This window comes from Melospiza melodia, chromosome 3 (genome assembly GCF_035770615.1).
Source record: "Melospiza melodia melodia isolate bMelMel2 chromosome 3, bMelMel2.pri, whole genome shotgun sequence".
Lineage (NCBI taxonomy): Eukaryota > Metazoa > Chordata > Aves > Passeriformes > Passerellidae > Melospiza > Melospiza melodia.
In genome coordinates this window covers 109964757-109982041 of record NC_086196.1, presented here as the reverse complement: position 1 = coordinate 109982041, position 17285 = coordinate 109964757, and the positions used below count along the sequence as shown (strand labels likewise).

At 40.3% G+C, this 17285-nt stretch overlaps 1 protein-coding gene across 7 annotated transcripts in view; it reads left to right on the top strand.

Annotated features, from left to right (window-relative positions):
• ENAH (ENAH actin regulator) overlaps positions 1-15219 on the top strand; it is a 91989-nt gene extending 76770 nt beyond the window's left edge. For 4 of the 7 annotated variants that reach the window (XM_063152572.1, XM_063152569.1, XM_063152566.1 and 1 more), the window contains 8 exons: positions 739-878; positions 1257-1311; positions 1607-1655; positions 4160-4226; positions 6187-6249; positions 9425-9503; positions 10726-10783; positions 11921-15219. In XM_063152572.1, coding sequence (XP_063008642.1) covers positions 739-878; positions 1257-1311; positions 1607-1655; positions 4160-4226; positions 6187-6249; positions 9425-9503; positions 10726-10783; positions 11921-11958 — 549 coding nt within the window. In that variant the 3' untranslated portion in view covers positions 11959-15219. The remainder of the gene's footprint in view (positions 1-738; positions 879-1256; positions 1312-1606; positions 1656-4159; positions 4227-6186; positions 6250-9424; positions 9504-10725; positions 10784-11920) is intronic. The other 3 variants (XM_063152573.1, XM_063152570.1, XM_063152567.1) reach the window with 1 other exon arrangement.
• The last annotated feature ends 2066 nt before the right edge of the window (positions 15220-17285 follow it).

Below are 17285 nucleotides of genomic sequence, written 5' to 3'. Positions count from 1 at the left end.
AGGAAAAAGCAGTACAGGATGTGCTGCCAGCCCATGCCATTCTTCACTTGTGCCTGTGGCATTCACATTCTCTGAAAAAATCCCTTCACCCAGGATTTCTCTCCTGGGAAGCTGAGAAGCCTCAGAGAAAAAGATAAGAATGGATAAAAGTGCTTCTCTCCTGCTGAAATTCAGTGTTTTCTTGCCCAATATCTTACCAGTTTAATGTCTAGTACACTGAGCAAAGAGCCACCGTTCCAGTGGAAGTCAGAGCTTTGTTTCATTCACATTCTCTGAAAAAATCCCTTCGCCCAGGATTTTTCTCCTGGGAAGCTGAGGAGCCTTAGAGAAAAGGAAAACAGTTCTTATCTCATTTGCTTCTCCTATGTTGTGCTCACATTTGCAATGTGTTTGGAGTCATTGGATTCTGCTGTGAGTTGTTTTGACTCTTTGGCTAATTGGGGCCAAGCTCTGTCAGGACTCTAGAAAGAGTCATGAGTTTTCATTATTATCTTATAGCATTGAGTAAGTATCCTTTCTGTATTCTTAGTATAGTATAGTATTGTTTAATATAATACAATATTATAAAGTAATAAATTAGCCTTCTGAGAATATGGAGTCAGATTCATCATTCCTGCCTTTGTCAGGACATTCCCAGCAAATACAATATGTGCCTTTCTTGCACGTGAACTTTGCTGGTTCCATGAAGTCAGCTCTCATTCTGTTGGCACATCTGCTGTCTTTTTGTGTGCTCTGAAGGGTGAAGACTCCTCCAGTTCGAGTGGAGGAGGAGGAGGAGGCTCTGCTTCATCCAAAACAGATGGTGGCCGTGGAAATGGACCCCTTCCCTTGGGAGGCAGTGGGTTGATGGAAGAAATGAGTGCCCTGCTGGCCAGGAGGTGAGGAGCTGTTCCTGCTCTGCTCCAGCTGCTTAGTCATCATCACACAGGTGGGATTTGGGCTTGCAGCTGGCTGGGGATCAGATGGAGAGCAGCTCAGGGTTGCTTTGGGAAGCTGATCATGTTTCATGAATAGCCATTTTTATGTGAGTGTAATCCAGTACTTCTGTGTAAGCCTTTGTGCAGCAGCAAGGGAGGGCATGCAGACTTTAAATTGCACAGTTGCTTTGGCAGGAAGGCTTTGCCTTTGAAGGTGCTTTGAAAGTACTTCTTAAAACACTAATTTTCATGAGGCTGTATAAGTCTTTAATTGCAGTAAACAACATTCTTCCATCTTAAAGCCATTATGAGCTTGGTAACATTTGTCTCTGCTTACAGGAGAAGAATTGCTGAGAAGGGATCAACAGAACCAGAGCAGAAAGAAGATAAAGCTGTGAGTTGAGAAATTTTATCTGATTCACATTGCTAGTACAAGGATTAGCAGAGAGATTCCAGTGGTGTACAAGGGATTACTTATACTTTACTGTATAAAATATACATATAACCACTCCTCTGTGAAGTGCTTGCTCATTTTCTATATACAGTTCTGCAGAGCCATTTTAAATATATATATATAAAAACTGAAATATTTAAACAGTTGAGATTGGTTCTTGTGAATCTAACAGATTATAAAGATTATTTTTCTCCTCTCCTCTCTCCCTATTCCCTCTCTTCTCCATTTTAATCAGGAAGAATCAGAGTCTTCATCTTCTAAGGTTTCTTCAACAAGCACACCTGGTGAGTAGCTCAGGTTTGTGAACTCTGGGACTCTGTAATGCTAAAATCTAGTGACAAATCTTGGTCAGCTCTGCTGAATTTTGGAGCCTCCCTCTTCTCCCATGATTACAGCCTGGGATTTTGCTGTAGAATGGGTCCTGGTTCAGAAGATGATGGATAAAAAGACCATAAGTGAATAAAGAATATAAATGCAGAGTGCTGAAATTCTTTGCCCATGACCCCTCTGCTGAAGGGGCAGTGCTTGGAGCTCTGTAGCCAACACAGTCAGTGAGGAAAACTTACACATTCTGCAGGTGGCATGCAGATGTAAAATATGTAAATTATTGTCTCTCAAGAGACACTCAAAACTTTATTTTCCTGTCCCTTAGTAGTCCCTTGTTGTACCCTCAGTTTCCCTGGGCACCTCTCAGTACATACCTGCAAAAGGAGGGGGCTGTGCCATTTAACCCTGCAGTCTGTCACCCCAAAAGGCACTGGAAGCAGAAAGGAAATAACTGGATAATGAAGACACCAACTGCCAGTATGTTCCAGCTTCCTCTGCTGATTGCTTGCCCATGTGTGCACTTCTCTTCCAGATGATTCAACCACTTGATGATGTGCAGGCCTTAATACTGAAAACCACTGCTGTAGTGTGAACAAAACCTGGCTGGGGAATAAAAAGGAGTGCCAGGGGTTGTGTGTCCAGATGGAAATAACTGGCAAAGTTAGTACTGAGATACAGGCACTCATCTAGAGAAGTCAGACTGCAAGGAAATAAATGACATCACACAAATCAAGGTTTTCACACATGCACACCTTTTTTTTTCCTCTTCTTTTACAAGAGTCTGCTTCATTTTGTTCAACACATTCTGTTAAACAGAAAGGACATTAGCCTTGAGAAAATGACTGCTTTTGGAACACTTCTAATAATATAGGCCCAAAAAGAGAGAAATTAAAACCTCTGGAATTGGTTTCTTTAATTGGTGATGATAAGAAGCCTCACCAGACCTGTTAAAAATGTCAAATGCGTTCAGAATTTGACCATTCCCTTCCAGTTGAGGAAGTTTTCTTTGTTTCTTGCTGTAGGATGCTCTGGTAGTGCTGAGCCTCATCACTGGAGCAGGTCTTTAAAGTGTTTTAAGAGGAATATTTGGCATCCTTGAGCAAACTGCAGCCATAGCAGAAGTTTCCCAGTTTTGCAGATATAGCTAAAATCCTTCTAAAATAACTCCTATGGCAGAACAAGTTCTGAAAACTGATGTATAAAATTAAGTTTAAGGCTTATTACTAGCATAAGGAGCCTGCACTTGGCTGGGTTACAGACTGTGCTGGCAGACTTGTGCACTTTAGATGTTCTCAGTATCCAGCTGCATCCCAGGGAATTTTCTGGTCAATAAGAAACTCTGAAAGGGCCTTTCTGCCTCTCTGCTTGCCCAGCTTAGCAGAGCTAACTAAGCAATATGAAAGAAAGTGAGCACACCAAACAAACTCCAAATCTGAAGTGAAGACTGATAAGATCACTGGCGCACTGAAGTCCTGAGTAAGTAATGATAGCAATTAATAACAATCCACACTACAGAAAGGCTGTTTTAACTTGTGCAGGTTGTAAGGAGTGAACCTCCTTCTTTCTTGGTGCTGAAAGATACTCTGGTTGTCAGGTTGTACCTGCTGGCACTTCACTGAAACTGGCACTGAATTAATTTTCTGTGATTAAGAGTTTAAGAAAACTCCTTTAGCTTAGAAACCTATACCTCAAGTGTCTGCAGCTGACTGGTTACAGAATTCCATGGTTCACAGCTGAAGCCATCCAGTACCTATAAATACCTGTAAATAAATCCAATGCCTATAAAATATAGGCTGACCTTCTCCCAGCTGGATTAAGAATCAAATGGCATTTACAGTGTCTGGGAGACCAGTGACACTTCAAGATGCTCTCACTTGATGCATTCACATGTCACAGACACATTTTATGAAAAATCCTTTCCTTAGGATTTTTTTCTTCCTGAGAAGCTGGGAGGCCTCAGGAACAAAATGTAAACATTGATTATCTGCTGCTGTGGAATGCAACAAGTGCATCTGTGATTGGTCTCATGTGGTTGTTTCTAATTAATGGCCAATCACAGTCCAGCTGGCTCTGAGACAGAGAGCTGAGCCACAAACTTTTGTTATCATTCCTTTATATTCTATTCTATTCTATTCTTAGCTAGCCTTCTGATGAAATCCTTTCTTCTATTCTTTTAGTATAGTTTTAATGTAATATATATCATAAAATAATAAACCAAACCTGCTGAAATATGGAGTCAGATCTCCATCTCTTCCTTCAGCATAAGACCCCTGTGAACACAGTCACATTCACAGATGAGTACAACAAGAGGTAGCTGAATGTGAAAGAGCTAAAGCAATGTAATAAAAAGAGCAAAACACCAAGCAGCTGACTTGAGTCGCCAGATGCTTCAAGTTTCCTCACATAAATTACCCAGTGGATAGAAAAAACCAGTTTTTCATCTCCCCACTCTGTTTTTCAGAACTAACAAGAAAGCCTTGGGAAAGGACAAATACAGTGAATGGAAGCAAGTCACCTGTTATTTCCAGGTACTCCCCTTTTGTACCAGCTGCTTTTCCTTACATTTGTTATTGTTGCACATGCTGCTAAAGATACTGAACTAGAATAGTGAAGATCATCTTTATGGGTTTAAAATTGCTGCTATGAACCTGCTTTAAGCAGTTTTAAGTAGGAATGAAGAGTTACTTTTGGAGAATGCTAATAAGAGAAATTTTTGACACTAAAATCAAAAGTTTTACCCCAAAAAGTTTAACAATTTTTGGTATATAACCTGAATTAATAAGGTCTATATTTGCCTACAGCAATGTTGAATTTTTTATTTGAAGTCTGAAATTTCCAGCAAGGTGAAACCAAATGTTCTGCAGTTCACATGTTCAGTAGTAAATCTAGAGAATAGGTGTTCTTTCAATTTCTCTGCCACTCACAGAGTGCCTTTGTGGATATTTCAGTTATCTTGGTAAGATTTGATTCTGTGGCAATTTTCAGTAGCTCTCATACCAATCTAAGAAAGTCCATCCTAAAGGAGTATAGAAATGTTTTACATCCTTCAGTGCATCAACTAATCTTTGATAACTTGTCAGCTGGAACTCTGGTGAGAGGTGTCTGCAGCCTTGGTTCTGGTTGCTTGCTGTGTTTTTTGTCCATAAGCAGATGCCATTGGTGGTGATGTTCCCTCTGCCACCCTGTCAGTGTAACAAAATCCTGCATCACCTTTGCCCTTGGTTTTCCCTGCCCTCTCCCCCTCCTCCCCAGTAGCTCTGACCTGCTTTGACCAAGGTCCCTTGTGCTGAGATTTTGATCTGCTTCAAAAGGTGGCATTCCAGGGGAGCCTGTCACAGAAATAATTGGTGTAAGGAGTCCTAAAGAGCATTTTAGAGTTCACGTTGTGTGAGACAGGTGCTGACCTGGCCCTTTGGCTGTAGGTACTTGGCTCAAATTGCTTATCCATAGGGTAAAGGGATTAATAAGTAGGGCAACTCTCAATGTCTGACTCTTTTGGGGAGTCTGGGATGTTCTGAAGTCTTGATTCTACAATAGGTTTTTGTAAACTGTTTCATGCTTCCAGTTTTTCTGATCTTTTTCCAGCTAGTGAAATTCAGAGGTTGCTGAGGTCTATTTAAAAATGTTTTCTGACCTAGAGGAGTACAGAGGATTTTTAATATATCTCTTAGATTTATTGGGGCACTTTCTCCATCAGACTTTTGTCTTCATTCATCCAGTGGAAAATGCAAATAGAATTTAACTTGATGTGAACTTCCCTGGGTGTATACTCTAATCCAAAATAAGAAATCTGTGTTTATTTAATGTCAGTTTTCTTTCTCAGTGCTGTCATAACCTGCTGGAAGGTGCCATAACACATACTTCAGGCCTGCTGATACCATTTTTTAGTCAGTGTTGACAGCATGCTCTGCCAGGATGAGGAAAGTTTCATACAAGGAGAAGCTGTTAGAAGAAGTCTCTCTTGAATATCCTTGTATTTCTCTTAACTTCCTACATTTGCCAAGTCTCTCTCAGCAAGCAGCTTGTTAAATTAGCTTTGTTTAGTCAAGGGGAGCTGCAGTTTGAACCACTAACACTGTGTTTGCCAGGAGGGGATTTCTTTCACCCTTTAGGATGTGAGGATTTCTTTCACCTGACCTCTGCAGGGAGGATGTGAGTCACACACAGGGATTAAGCAAAGCACACTTAAGAAACTGGCAAGTCGGCAAAATTTTCTCTTCAGAGCTTCCCCAGAGGTAGAGGATGAAGTTGTTGTTATCCAGAGAGAATGCTAGAAGTATTTTAAAACAAATTAGTGTCCTGTCTAAAATGAGGCCTTTGCTTTTTGGAGCAAACAGAAAAGACTTAAGCTGTGGGTTTTTAATATTTCCTGAAACATGCAAGTAGAACTCTTGAATCTACTGAAACCCCATGGTGTTGAAGGTGCTAAAAGTGTACAAAATGAAGAGCTGTAATAGCTTTTAAAGGTAGTGTTTCTCCCCCTAATAGACGGGAATCTCCATGGAAAAATCTGCTTGCTTCTGAAAACAGGTTCTATGATTCATTAAACAGGTATCATCCTGTTGGGATTTGAGACTTCCTAACACCTCCTTTGACCAGTTCAGGGTTGGACTTTTTCTACATGGGTTGGTAATCACCACATGCACCACCAGGTTCCTCCCCCACATTTTGTTTGCCCAGTTGAGCCCATTTTTGGACTGGTTAAAAGGCAAATTGAGATGGCTAAAGAACCAGGTAGGAATTCATATAAAATCCTGCTTTTCTGGCAGTCTCCACCTGCAAAGGTACAAATTCCTGTTGAATATGCCAGGATTTAGTGGACCATTTGCAGTGTTTTAAGAAGCAGGTTTTCAAACTGTTAGTTTAGATACAGAGGAACAGGAATTAATTTTCTAGGTGTGTTTTTACATCTGCTTTTTGATTGAAGACTTTTAAAACGTAAATTTAAACTTTCTACTTGGAACATATTCACAAGTTGGTTAACATCATGTGTATTTTTTGCTGGAGATCTTAAATTTCACTCTCTAGTGGTCATAAAGTGCTGACATTGAAACCCTTCAGGCTTTGAGAGCTTTCCAGAGGTAAATGTTGTTCCAGAGCCTCTCAGAATTACTGAGTCAAATTCCAGCTTTGTTTCTCATGAAGGCACTCCTTGTGGTGATTACTTAATCTTTTTGTATGAAAAGTTCCCCTTTTAGCTACTTATCTTGGGTGGTGTGTTCTGCATGTTGGCATGGATAAGAACTTTCCTTTGCATGCTTGGTTGAAGGTGTGTTAGGGACTGTCAGGCAATGCTATGGAAAACCACACGGGAGAGCTCTTTAGCCACGTTGGGATGTTTGTATTCACTCAATTTCAATAGCTCGTGTTTGCCTAAATGACAGCTGCATTCAGGCTGAAAAAGGGGGGGGAAAAATTAGCATAATTTGGGGAGGAACACAGCTAGATTTTCCTGATGTTAGAAATTATTTATTTTGCTAATTATGGTATTTCAGTGTTTGAATTAAGAATGTTTTGCATTTTGGAAAGCAAAAAGTGAGCACATTGTCAAGACTGAGGGGCAGTGTTCATAAAGAAGCTTTCCTGAGGAGATTTTTAACAGATAGAAGCAGTAGATAGTTGTGGTGGGTAAAACTGACTCATGACTGTTACCAATTGCCAGGAGCTGCATTTAAGAGGATTTTTTCAGTCATGTTGGATAAATGCTGTCATGCCACAGTGTATGGGAACAGAACTACAGTCAATGGCAATGATCAGAAACTATCTATGAGCTATCTGAAAAAATCAGTGTTCTGCCTGGAGTAGGTCAGGGCTCACAATTTCAGGTGTAAACTGCAAGTAACTCTTTAAATACCAGGTACCTGATGAAACAGCAATGGCCAAAGATCTCAGCTGATAAATGTTTTTGAGCAAGGAATTCTTCCATACTGACCTAAGCACTGTAACATGTAAACAGTTATGTAAAAGATCCTAAACTGTGGTTTGCCTTCATAGCATTAGTGCACACTGTAGTTTCTCTGGTGGTTGCAAGGTGAATTCTATTTTCCAGCTGCTTTCACTATCAAGTTACTCAATATTTAATCTTCTGTCTTACTCAGCGGATTGTGTGTTTCATTTTGGTGTGTTTCAAGAATAGTAATTAGCAATTTCTCTCTGAGAACTTATATTTAAACTGTGTGGACTAAAGTCTTTACAGCTGTGACGGTTGAGCTCTGTGATCCCCAGGGAAGAACAAGTATCAAACCGACATTTTGATGTGTACACCCTTTTCTGTGGGAATCACATTTTTGAGTGTTCTTCTTCAGTTAGCAAGTCAGAACAAAGTCCTGTCAGGTTGTAAAAGCCAACAAGACAACCCAGTGTGAGGTTCATTCAGCTCTTACTGAACAAAACCGGTAGAATAGGATAATTTCCTTATGGATAAACTGTCTTGTAAGGGAAGATGCATGAAAGCTCAAGGTAGTTATTTTGTAAAACAAACAAAGAAATAAAGTCTTTTTTTCATTCTTATCGACCTTTGTGGCAGTAAATCTGTCTGCACCCTCATGTACCAAATGCAGAAAAATGCAGTGCTGAATGAATTTCTCCTATGTAGGAATTTTGAAGGGACACACTGAGTGTAGGCCAGAGATGCCACATACAAGGGCAATGAAATAGGACCCAGCTTAGTCTACTTTATACTCTGCCCTTCCTTAAAATTAGCATACTGTGATAATTCTAAACCCCTTGAGATGAATTGTCAAGAATTTTATCCACAGCTTCTTTTTGGCTTGAAGTTGGCTTGGTAAGGGAGGGAGAATGTTAGCAAAGGTGTAAAAAGTATTTAAGAACAGCAGAACATTCCTCCCTCTTGGGAGAACTCTCTTGGTATTCCTGCTGTGAACATCCAGGCTCTGTCTCTGCTCACAGCTCTGTAAGTCCCTGAGTCTGAATTACCCCTTGAATGAAAGAGGGGATCAGGAAAGAGAAGTGGAAAGGCAGGAAAACCCCCTTCTCTTGGAATCTGTGTTAAAAATGCAAGGTGATCTGTGGAAGCAAGTTTTTGATGTCTAAAAGAGAGTATTTCATAAGCAAACATGAAATATGACATAGTCCAAAACATTAGAACTTGCTCTCAGTTATCATAAATAAAGATAAATCTTTGTGCTGTTACAGTATTTGCTTTCAGTAGCTTTAGAAAGCAACTGATGGAATAATTGAGGTTGCAGAGGAGTTGGATAGCATTGCTTGGGTCTGTCAAGTGTTGAAAATGCCCCAGGGTGATTGCTCAGCATCCATACAGTCAGCATCAGCATGCAGTCATTAGTTGGTGGGAGTGCTTCCTTGGGAGACAGAGCCTCTTTTGAATGAGCCTCAGTTACAAAAGGAAAGTGCTTGACATTTGAAGGCATTCAGCTTTTCATGCCCATTATGAAGAAATCAGAAACCACTGACAGTGAAATCTGTCTGCTGCTTTGAAAGTTCTTGGTTTGAACTAATAACTCTTATGGTAATTATTATTTCCAGTGTGTGGAAAACGTTCTTGGGTGTTGCTTTCTATTCTGTGTGGTATTTTGGGTCTGCTTGATTTTTTCCCATCCTCCCACTCCCAATTTTTTTTTTTTTCCATTCTGATTTTTTACTATATTTTTGTTATACAAATATCAGCAATTTTGATGGGGGAATCTCTTATGTATCCTGTAATAATGAGCAGCCAGTAACTCCTGGATGTGTTTTTGTGCTGCAGACCAAAATCTACACCAACGGGACAGCCCAGTGCCAACGGAGTACAGTCAGAAGGTCTAGATTATGACAGATTGAAGCAGGTATGTGGATAATGCTTTAAAAAATGTTGCTGTGGAAGTTGGATATAAGAACATGCAGCTGCCTGATACCAACTTTTAGCTGTTTTGTTAGTTGCAAAGCTTTAATGATTTAGTAATTACTAGGCTTTATTTTTGCCCAGGCATGTGTCAGTGTTCTTAGGAGCTGTAGGATGGAGGCTTAGACAGCCCTGTTTGTGTCTCACAAAGTTCCTGCTTTTGCATTAGGAGCACTCACAGGATGGTGTTGACATTATAAATGGAACTGGGAAATCAGTTTGCCTGGAAAATCTTTCCTTCTCTGTATTCAAACAAACACCAAGCCCTTGGGGCAGCTCTAGCAGTACCACCATGATTTAATATCAGCTGTGAGCACCTGTGGTCACAAGTTTTGGGGTAGAAGAGTACCCAGGGATACTACAATTTGTGCAGCTTCCCAGTTCAAGAGCAGAGGAATCCTGTGGGAGTTGTGGAGTTGGAGGTGAAGGATCTCCAGGTGGTGTTTGGATCAATCATCCCCAAGTGGGGAGAGAAATTCTGGTGCAGGCTGCAGCTCAGTGGGTAATTCTAGAGCCACTGCTACTTTGGTAGCAACTTTCAGTTGCTTCTAGACCATGTCCCCACATAGTGCTTGGCTTTAGGTTGGTTTATGGATCAGTTTTGGTTGGTTCTGGATTGGGTCCTGGTTCAGCAGTTTTAGAGTGGCTTCTGGCCTGGGGGGTGGTTCTGGAGGAGCTTGGAGGAAAGGATGGAAAAAACAGCAAGCAGGGACAGCACTTCACTCTGTTCTCTTCATTCCATCACATTCCACTGGGACTGGGACCCTGATACCTTGGTTACCTGGGTTTTTTTTTTCCTTGGAATACTTCCTTGGCTTGTGGTGTTTAGTGAGCTCCTTTCTTTGCATTCCACATCACATCTCACCTGCAGCAAAGCTCTCTCGTTCTTAACCCTTCACCTCTCATAAATTGTAGAGGAATCAATCTGTGGCACTTCTAGGGGCTGTTTTTTCTGTGTTGTAACTGCACTAATAATGTTCTAGGGATGCCTTAGGTTTTCAGGATTAATTTGGAAGCTGAGGGGTGGGTTATGCTTCTCAAAAGGGTTAAGGATTGATGGGAAGAATTGTAGTGGGATAATTCTGGATTTCTCTCCACAGAAATTTACAGTTTGCAAAAACTAATCTCTTTGCTAATCTGTTATTTATGCCTTGACACATTTTTAGGATATTTTAGATGAAATGAGGAAGGAGTTAACGAAATTAAAGGAAGAACTCATTGATGGTAAGTATTGCTCTGTTCACTGCTGCTGCTCAGAGTTAGAGTAGCTGCAGGTACTTTAAAATGTAAATGCAATGTATTGGTAGCCTGAGAGTGATTTATTGGTAAAAGTAGCTTTGTTCTTTGTCTGGTGGCAAAGCACTGGTGCCAGACCTGTTCCAGTTGATGTGCTTCAGGGATTTCCCTCCTGGGAGTTTTGTTTTAGTAGAATATTGATACAAAGGTGTCTTTTAAGAGTGGTTGAAGTGATGCTGTATTTGAGTGATTTGAAGTTATCTTTAATGTCATGTGGTGGTAGGTGGGTTATTTCTAAATAACCCAGAGCTGCTGAGGTATGTATTTCAAAACTAGAAATATTTAGAAGAGAATTTGAAAGAATTTTAATGAAAGCTTCCAGCTTTCAGTTACCTCTTTGATCTGTAACAAATGATCCAAAGAAAAGAAGTCTCACAGTTTTAATTTCTATTTTAACACAAGATATTTTCCTATGTAGTCTTCTGTACTTAAGGGAAATCATTGAGAAAACATAATCCTAAAGGTTCACCTGTCAGGAATTAAGCAAAACTCTGTATATTATTTACTACCTTGCTGGGCCTTTTGTTCTTTTTGGCTTTGTGGAATGTACCAAAACAAAGTGGGGAGGAAAAAAAGTCATATTAATCTAATACCACTGCTGATAAAATATTGAATGTCATCAACTGATATGTAGAAAGAACTGGCTGGTTTGGGACAAAGGAAAGTGTAGTGCTTTTCCCCATATTTTGTTTGTGCTGTGTTGTACCACGGCCTTTCAGACCAGTAGAGTACAAACAGGCCCCCGAGGCTGCTCTTAAATTAAAAAAAAATTAAAATAAATGAAAATCGCTTTGAAAATCCCAATGGTGATGTTTCCCACAGGCTTGCTGGAGGTGGGAACTAAAAATTAGGATTTCAATATAAATTTTACAGGAAGAAACAAGGCAGTGCCTGGTTGCTAATGCCACGTGTCTGAAGCCACATGGGGCTGCCTTAGGTGCTGGTTCTTCACATTGTGAGAGCAGGATGAGCCTGCTTTGGGGGGTCAGTTGTGTGTCCAGCTTGCTGCCCTGAAGTAAAGAATTCTTTATTTGATTTGCTAACCCTGTCTCTGTCTCTCTGCAGCTATCAGGCAGGAACTCAGCAAGTCCAATACTGCGTAGAAAGACTCGTACTAAGCCGATGTGACTCTTTAACTTGATATAAAACTGACTACGTTTTGTGAGCTGTTAGAAGAAAACGGAGACAGACAGACACTTGGAAGGAGGGAGAAACAACCTATTCTGAAAAGCTTCAGACACATCACTCTGGTGATAATGCTCTTCCCCTCCTAGTTTGCAGCTTTTTTCTGACCTTTACAGCAGGGTGGAAAAGACTCTTAAAGTTACTGTAATGATTATGCAGAAATTCCTACATCTATCAGACAAGATCACAGTGCTTTGAAGTCTACTCATGTCAAGATAAAATTGCACACGTTTCAGAATTTGTTGTTGAGACAAAAAAAAAAACAAAACAACAACAGAGAAAAGCTTGGGAAGGCTTTTCAGAGAGGTTTTCTTTATTAATGAAGGAGTTAGCAAGTTATACTGTTGTACTTCAAATGTATCTCAGGTTTGTCTTCCTATCATATCTGATGTTTCCATGAGTAATTTAAGAGATCAGATGTGTAGAAGTTCGGTTCACGAGACGAGGAGCAATTGGAGACACGTGCTTTGAAAGGGCAATATTTGTAAGTGAGGGTGACCTAGACGGTGATGGCATGTCAAGATTTTGGAATTTTATGATAGGAAGCCTCTCTAGTTAGCCTTCATGCAATTTTCTAGGAAAATTAAAAAAAAAAAAGAAAAAAAGCAAATACAGTCCAGAGTTTAAAGATGTAGATGCCTTCCTACATTGTTACGATGCTTTACCAAATCTAAGACTTCGACATAAAGCGAATCAGCAGTCAAATGTAAATCATTAGTATGTTGTAGATTTACAGTAGATTTTGGGGCTTTTTTTAGATTTATGCATGTGGACATTTTGTAATGTAACACAACACAGCCAGCTTTTTAATTAAAAGAAAAATTGCATGTCACAGAGTAGCCTTTTCATTTATAAGGCTTAATTTATGCCCAGGAAGATGTGGGAAGAGGGAGGGGGAAGGTGACACATTTTTATTACTTTCTACACTTTTTCTTCATCTTACATGCATGTGTAATAATGAGGAAAACATGACTTTTATCAGTAACCATGTTAATGGAACCAGGTACTTGATCCTTTTGTATCTTTTTTCAGTTTTCTATTTGAAATTCAGTAATAACTTCCAGTAATGGTTCTGAAACTCCCAGGTGAACCAAACTCATTTCTCGGTGAGAGAAAAAACGTTGTAGGCATCTGACTTGCTGAGGATGCCCCTGTGTAAGTGCATTGTCCTTCACCTTTTCACCATGACCCTCTGCTTCACTCTTTTCTGAGACTCCTTTTTGTTTGGTTGTTTAATGAAACAGAACAGCAGGAGTTACCTGAGAACCATCAGGTCACAGTAAATGGCCCCTTCTCCTCCTAATTTATCTGCCACCCTCCTTTCCAAAAAAACTCAAAGCCGACAAAAAACCCGCACAGCTCCACACGAGACAAACCCTGAAAAATAGCAATGAAATGCTATTGGTTTTGCTCAACAATTTGAGAGTCATTTTTAGGGGAGGTGAGGTGATACCTCTCTCTTTCCCCAGGGTTTTCAGTCTTATGAGTGTAAATTTTATTTTTTTTTATTTTGTTTTTTAATGTGGTAAAGTTCAGTGGAATAGACATTCTGCAAATTGGCTTTGTAGTGCTTTGAACAAAAAAAATATGGATCAAAATCTTCCCTTTTCCTTGCACTGTCCATTTTTCCAAGCCCTGTTTGCTTTGGAATCTGTGCTGATCCAGAAGAAAAGTTTACTTACAACTTGTGGAGAGATTTGCTTACAAGTACAGGCAGCTCCGTTCGTGGCACAGATTCTTTCAATAACAGAGTGTCTAGAGTGCTGAACACCAAAGCAAAACAGCACTCAACAGCTTCAGAAAGGCTTCACTAGGAAATCTTTTTCCCATTCAAACATTGCCTGATCCTTCAGGTTCAGATTCTAAGGGAAGATGACAGTGGAAATATTGCCTAACTCCATTTATTAATTTTTTATTTTTTTTAATAAAGAGGAGAAACAACATCACTTTTCTGCATGCATTTATTGAAGGCATTAAAAAGAAAAAATCTATAGTAAGCTTGTCAAGTACTGTTTTTCTCAAAACAAGAGGAGGCATTTTCATCTTTGTTGATGTAGCTTTTTGTTTTACACAGACTTTTTGAGCAGTGAGGATGTTTACCCTTGTCAGAAATCACGTTTGATTCGTTTCTAGGAGGGTTCAGGAGTTACACAGTGGAATAGCATGGATGGCTATAAGTGGTCCAAAATTAAAGGCTGAACTTCTAGATTGTGCAAGGAACTGGCTTATGCACTAAACGTTTTGTGCCTTGGTCTACAATTAACATGATTTCTGTTTAAAAGAAAAAAGGAACAGATGTTGTCTTTTTGTGCTGCTTCTACATCCATACTTTCTGTAATCCCAACCTGCAGAACTGGTTCTTTCCAGGAAATTGGATTGAATTAAAGATGACTGTAGACATTTCCTGACCTACTGACAGTTGCACCGTTTCCAGAGATTTCAGTATTGAAAATGAACTGCAGAAGCTGCGATTGCTTTGCTTACCGGTGACTTAAGTCCTTTAAAAACCATATTGTGGTGGTTCTGTGCTTTTGTACATGGATGTCTTAAGCTGAGGGCAGTTTAAGGGATCCTTCCTAATGCCAGGAGGGCGTTGCTTTCCTCAACACTGTGATCTGACCTGTGATAAACCTGCACTAGAGACGAGTGGCTCCCGAGTCAACCGCAAACCAACTGAATGTAAAACCCTTAGTGCTGGTGCTGAAATCTCTTCAGACAGTCACAATGATTTCCAGTTCCTTGTTTTAAAGTTACCAAGTGTCAATCAAAGACTGAAGCTGTTCACTAATGAATGTTGACTTTTCATGCATTTAGGTTTACCTTCTTTTTAGTTTCTCAGTTCATTCTCTGCTATTTTTATCATATTGTGTCATTTTAAATTTCTTACATGCTAACGTTTTGTTTGAGCGAATGAAATAAAATTGCAATATATACACGTTGCCACCATTTATTTCTGGAACCTCATAGAAGATTCTCTGAGATTCACTGCTCAAAGTCCCCAAATTTTTAATGACTGTGATCATTCCTTACTGCTTGATTCCACTTCCTTTCTGTTTCTCCATCAGAAGATCCAGTAGAGAACAGTGAAGATTTAACCTTATAAAGAATCTAACTGCAGGGACTGTGTACATCCATGAATGGTGACTGCTGTACATAAATTAAAATTAATTTCAAATGTATGATGTGATTTACACTCTCACATGGCATATACACACTTTGGTCTCTGTATCCATGGAGAACATGGAGGGAGAAGGAAAGACTGGGAGGGAAATAATTGCAGCCAGTCTGACTTTTTCTCTTGCTGCTTTTATGTTCATGACTTATTTTCAGTACTGGTAATAAAGCAATGACCTACCATGGCAGATCATTAGAGGTTTCTGTGCACTAAGGACAGTTTCCTCAATTTATCTTGCAGCAGAATCCTGAGCAGAGCTGTTCAAATATCCTTAACTTGACATCCTGAGGCTGTACTTCACTGCTGCTGCTGTTTGGCAAACCTTGGTCCCAGTGCCAAGTTTGGCACCAACCTTAGTGAGTTATAAAGGTTTGGGGTTTTTAAAATAAAATTATCACCAGATTCTGAAATGATCTGCTGTTCTTGGGGCAGTGTTTAGGCACCAGGTGTAAACATTTCTGATTTAAGTGTCCTAACAGTGTTACCAACTCAGTCCATTGGCGTCAAGAGGTGGATGGTAGCTACTTTTTAAAGTTGTGTATTAAAAGGCAGGGAGATGGTCTATGGTTGATCACAGTGGGGATTGCCATGGGCTCTTCTCAAACTGTTCAGTTTGGCTCAGTTCCAGTGCTGAATATTACTTTCCAATGTCTTTTACCTCTAGTCATACAAAGAAAGTGCAAAATCAAGAAGATTCCCTCAGTTTTCAGTAGGTGACCAAGATGGGAAGCAAGAAAAATTTTCCCCGAACTGTTTTTTTACCAAAGACTTCACAATTCCTTTTGAAGCTGTGACATTGTCTTGATTCTATTGGCTGTTGCTGGGCAGGAGGTGATGGAGAGAAGGTACAAAGGGAAAAGTTGGTGATTTTGGAGGAACTGGGGCCACTTGAAAGTTCTTGAAGAATAGGCTAAAGATCACTTAAATTGTGTGAAGGGATGATTTTGGGAAATGAGGCTTCTTTTGCATGCTGTCTGTGAGTCTTAAGGGAGAGGGAGGTTGTGTGTGAAATCAGTGCTGTCACAGCATGCATTGGCACTTTCAGAAGAGCTTGTTTTGAAGTCAGCCTCTTTGAGGGCCTACCAGGAGTTAATATTTATTTGAACACTGGAAATGGTCACCTGAGACTGTTGAAATTGATACACAGGAGATGTATTGAAGTCAGTCTATAATCTTATAATCTTTATAATCTTAATTTAAAACATGTACAATAGAAATGGATATAATTTTCCTAGTTATGGCAGAGGAGGGGTGGTTCTGGATGTGGAAAAGCTCAGGCAAACCCAACAACCTGCAGGATACCTGGTGATCAGCATCCTTATTGCACAGGGCCTCCCTTGGATAGTTGGTTGTCACAGTGATGCTGAAAGTCAAGCAGCTTTGGAAATTGCCTCCCTTTTATAACTGGATCCCAGCTGAACTCTGTGTAGAACTTGGTGTCCTGGATCTCAGTGAGTGTCATTCTCTGATAAATGTTCAGTGGAGATGTGGAGCAGCTGCTGCAGCTGGCTCTGTTGCTGCTCTGGCTGTGGCAGCTGCAAGCTCACATCTTCTCTGAGATGCTTCATTTTGCCGTCATTGTTACTCAGTGGTGGGCACCACCTTCTCGTCCCTTCTCAGCCTGTTTTAGAGCTGTCACCTGTGTGACAATTCCACTTCTCTTTGCGACTGCGGGTCCCTCTCTGCCTCAGCTCAAGCACAGTAGAGTTGGAAGGGATCTCCCATCATCATCTGCTGTTTGCCACCTTTAATGTAACTTTTTATCACCAAGTCCCCAGCTATTCCCTGAACAACATCAGCCCAGCAATAAATTTTCTGTGCTAATGTGCTGGAGGTGTGCTGAACTGCTTTTCCTTGCAGAGTCTCTGGGAATTATCCTGCTGACACAGGCAGAGGGGAAAAAAATAGAGGTGAGGAAGTGGGTATAGGAGGAGAAAGCGTAGGGGAGTCTGGAAGTGTTCAGGTTGCCCGCAGAGAAGGGTGCTGCTGGAATGAATGGGGCTGGAAAACACAAACAGCTTTTAAACCTTCTCTGGATGCTGATGGAATCCATAAATTGAGATAGTCAGG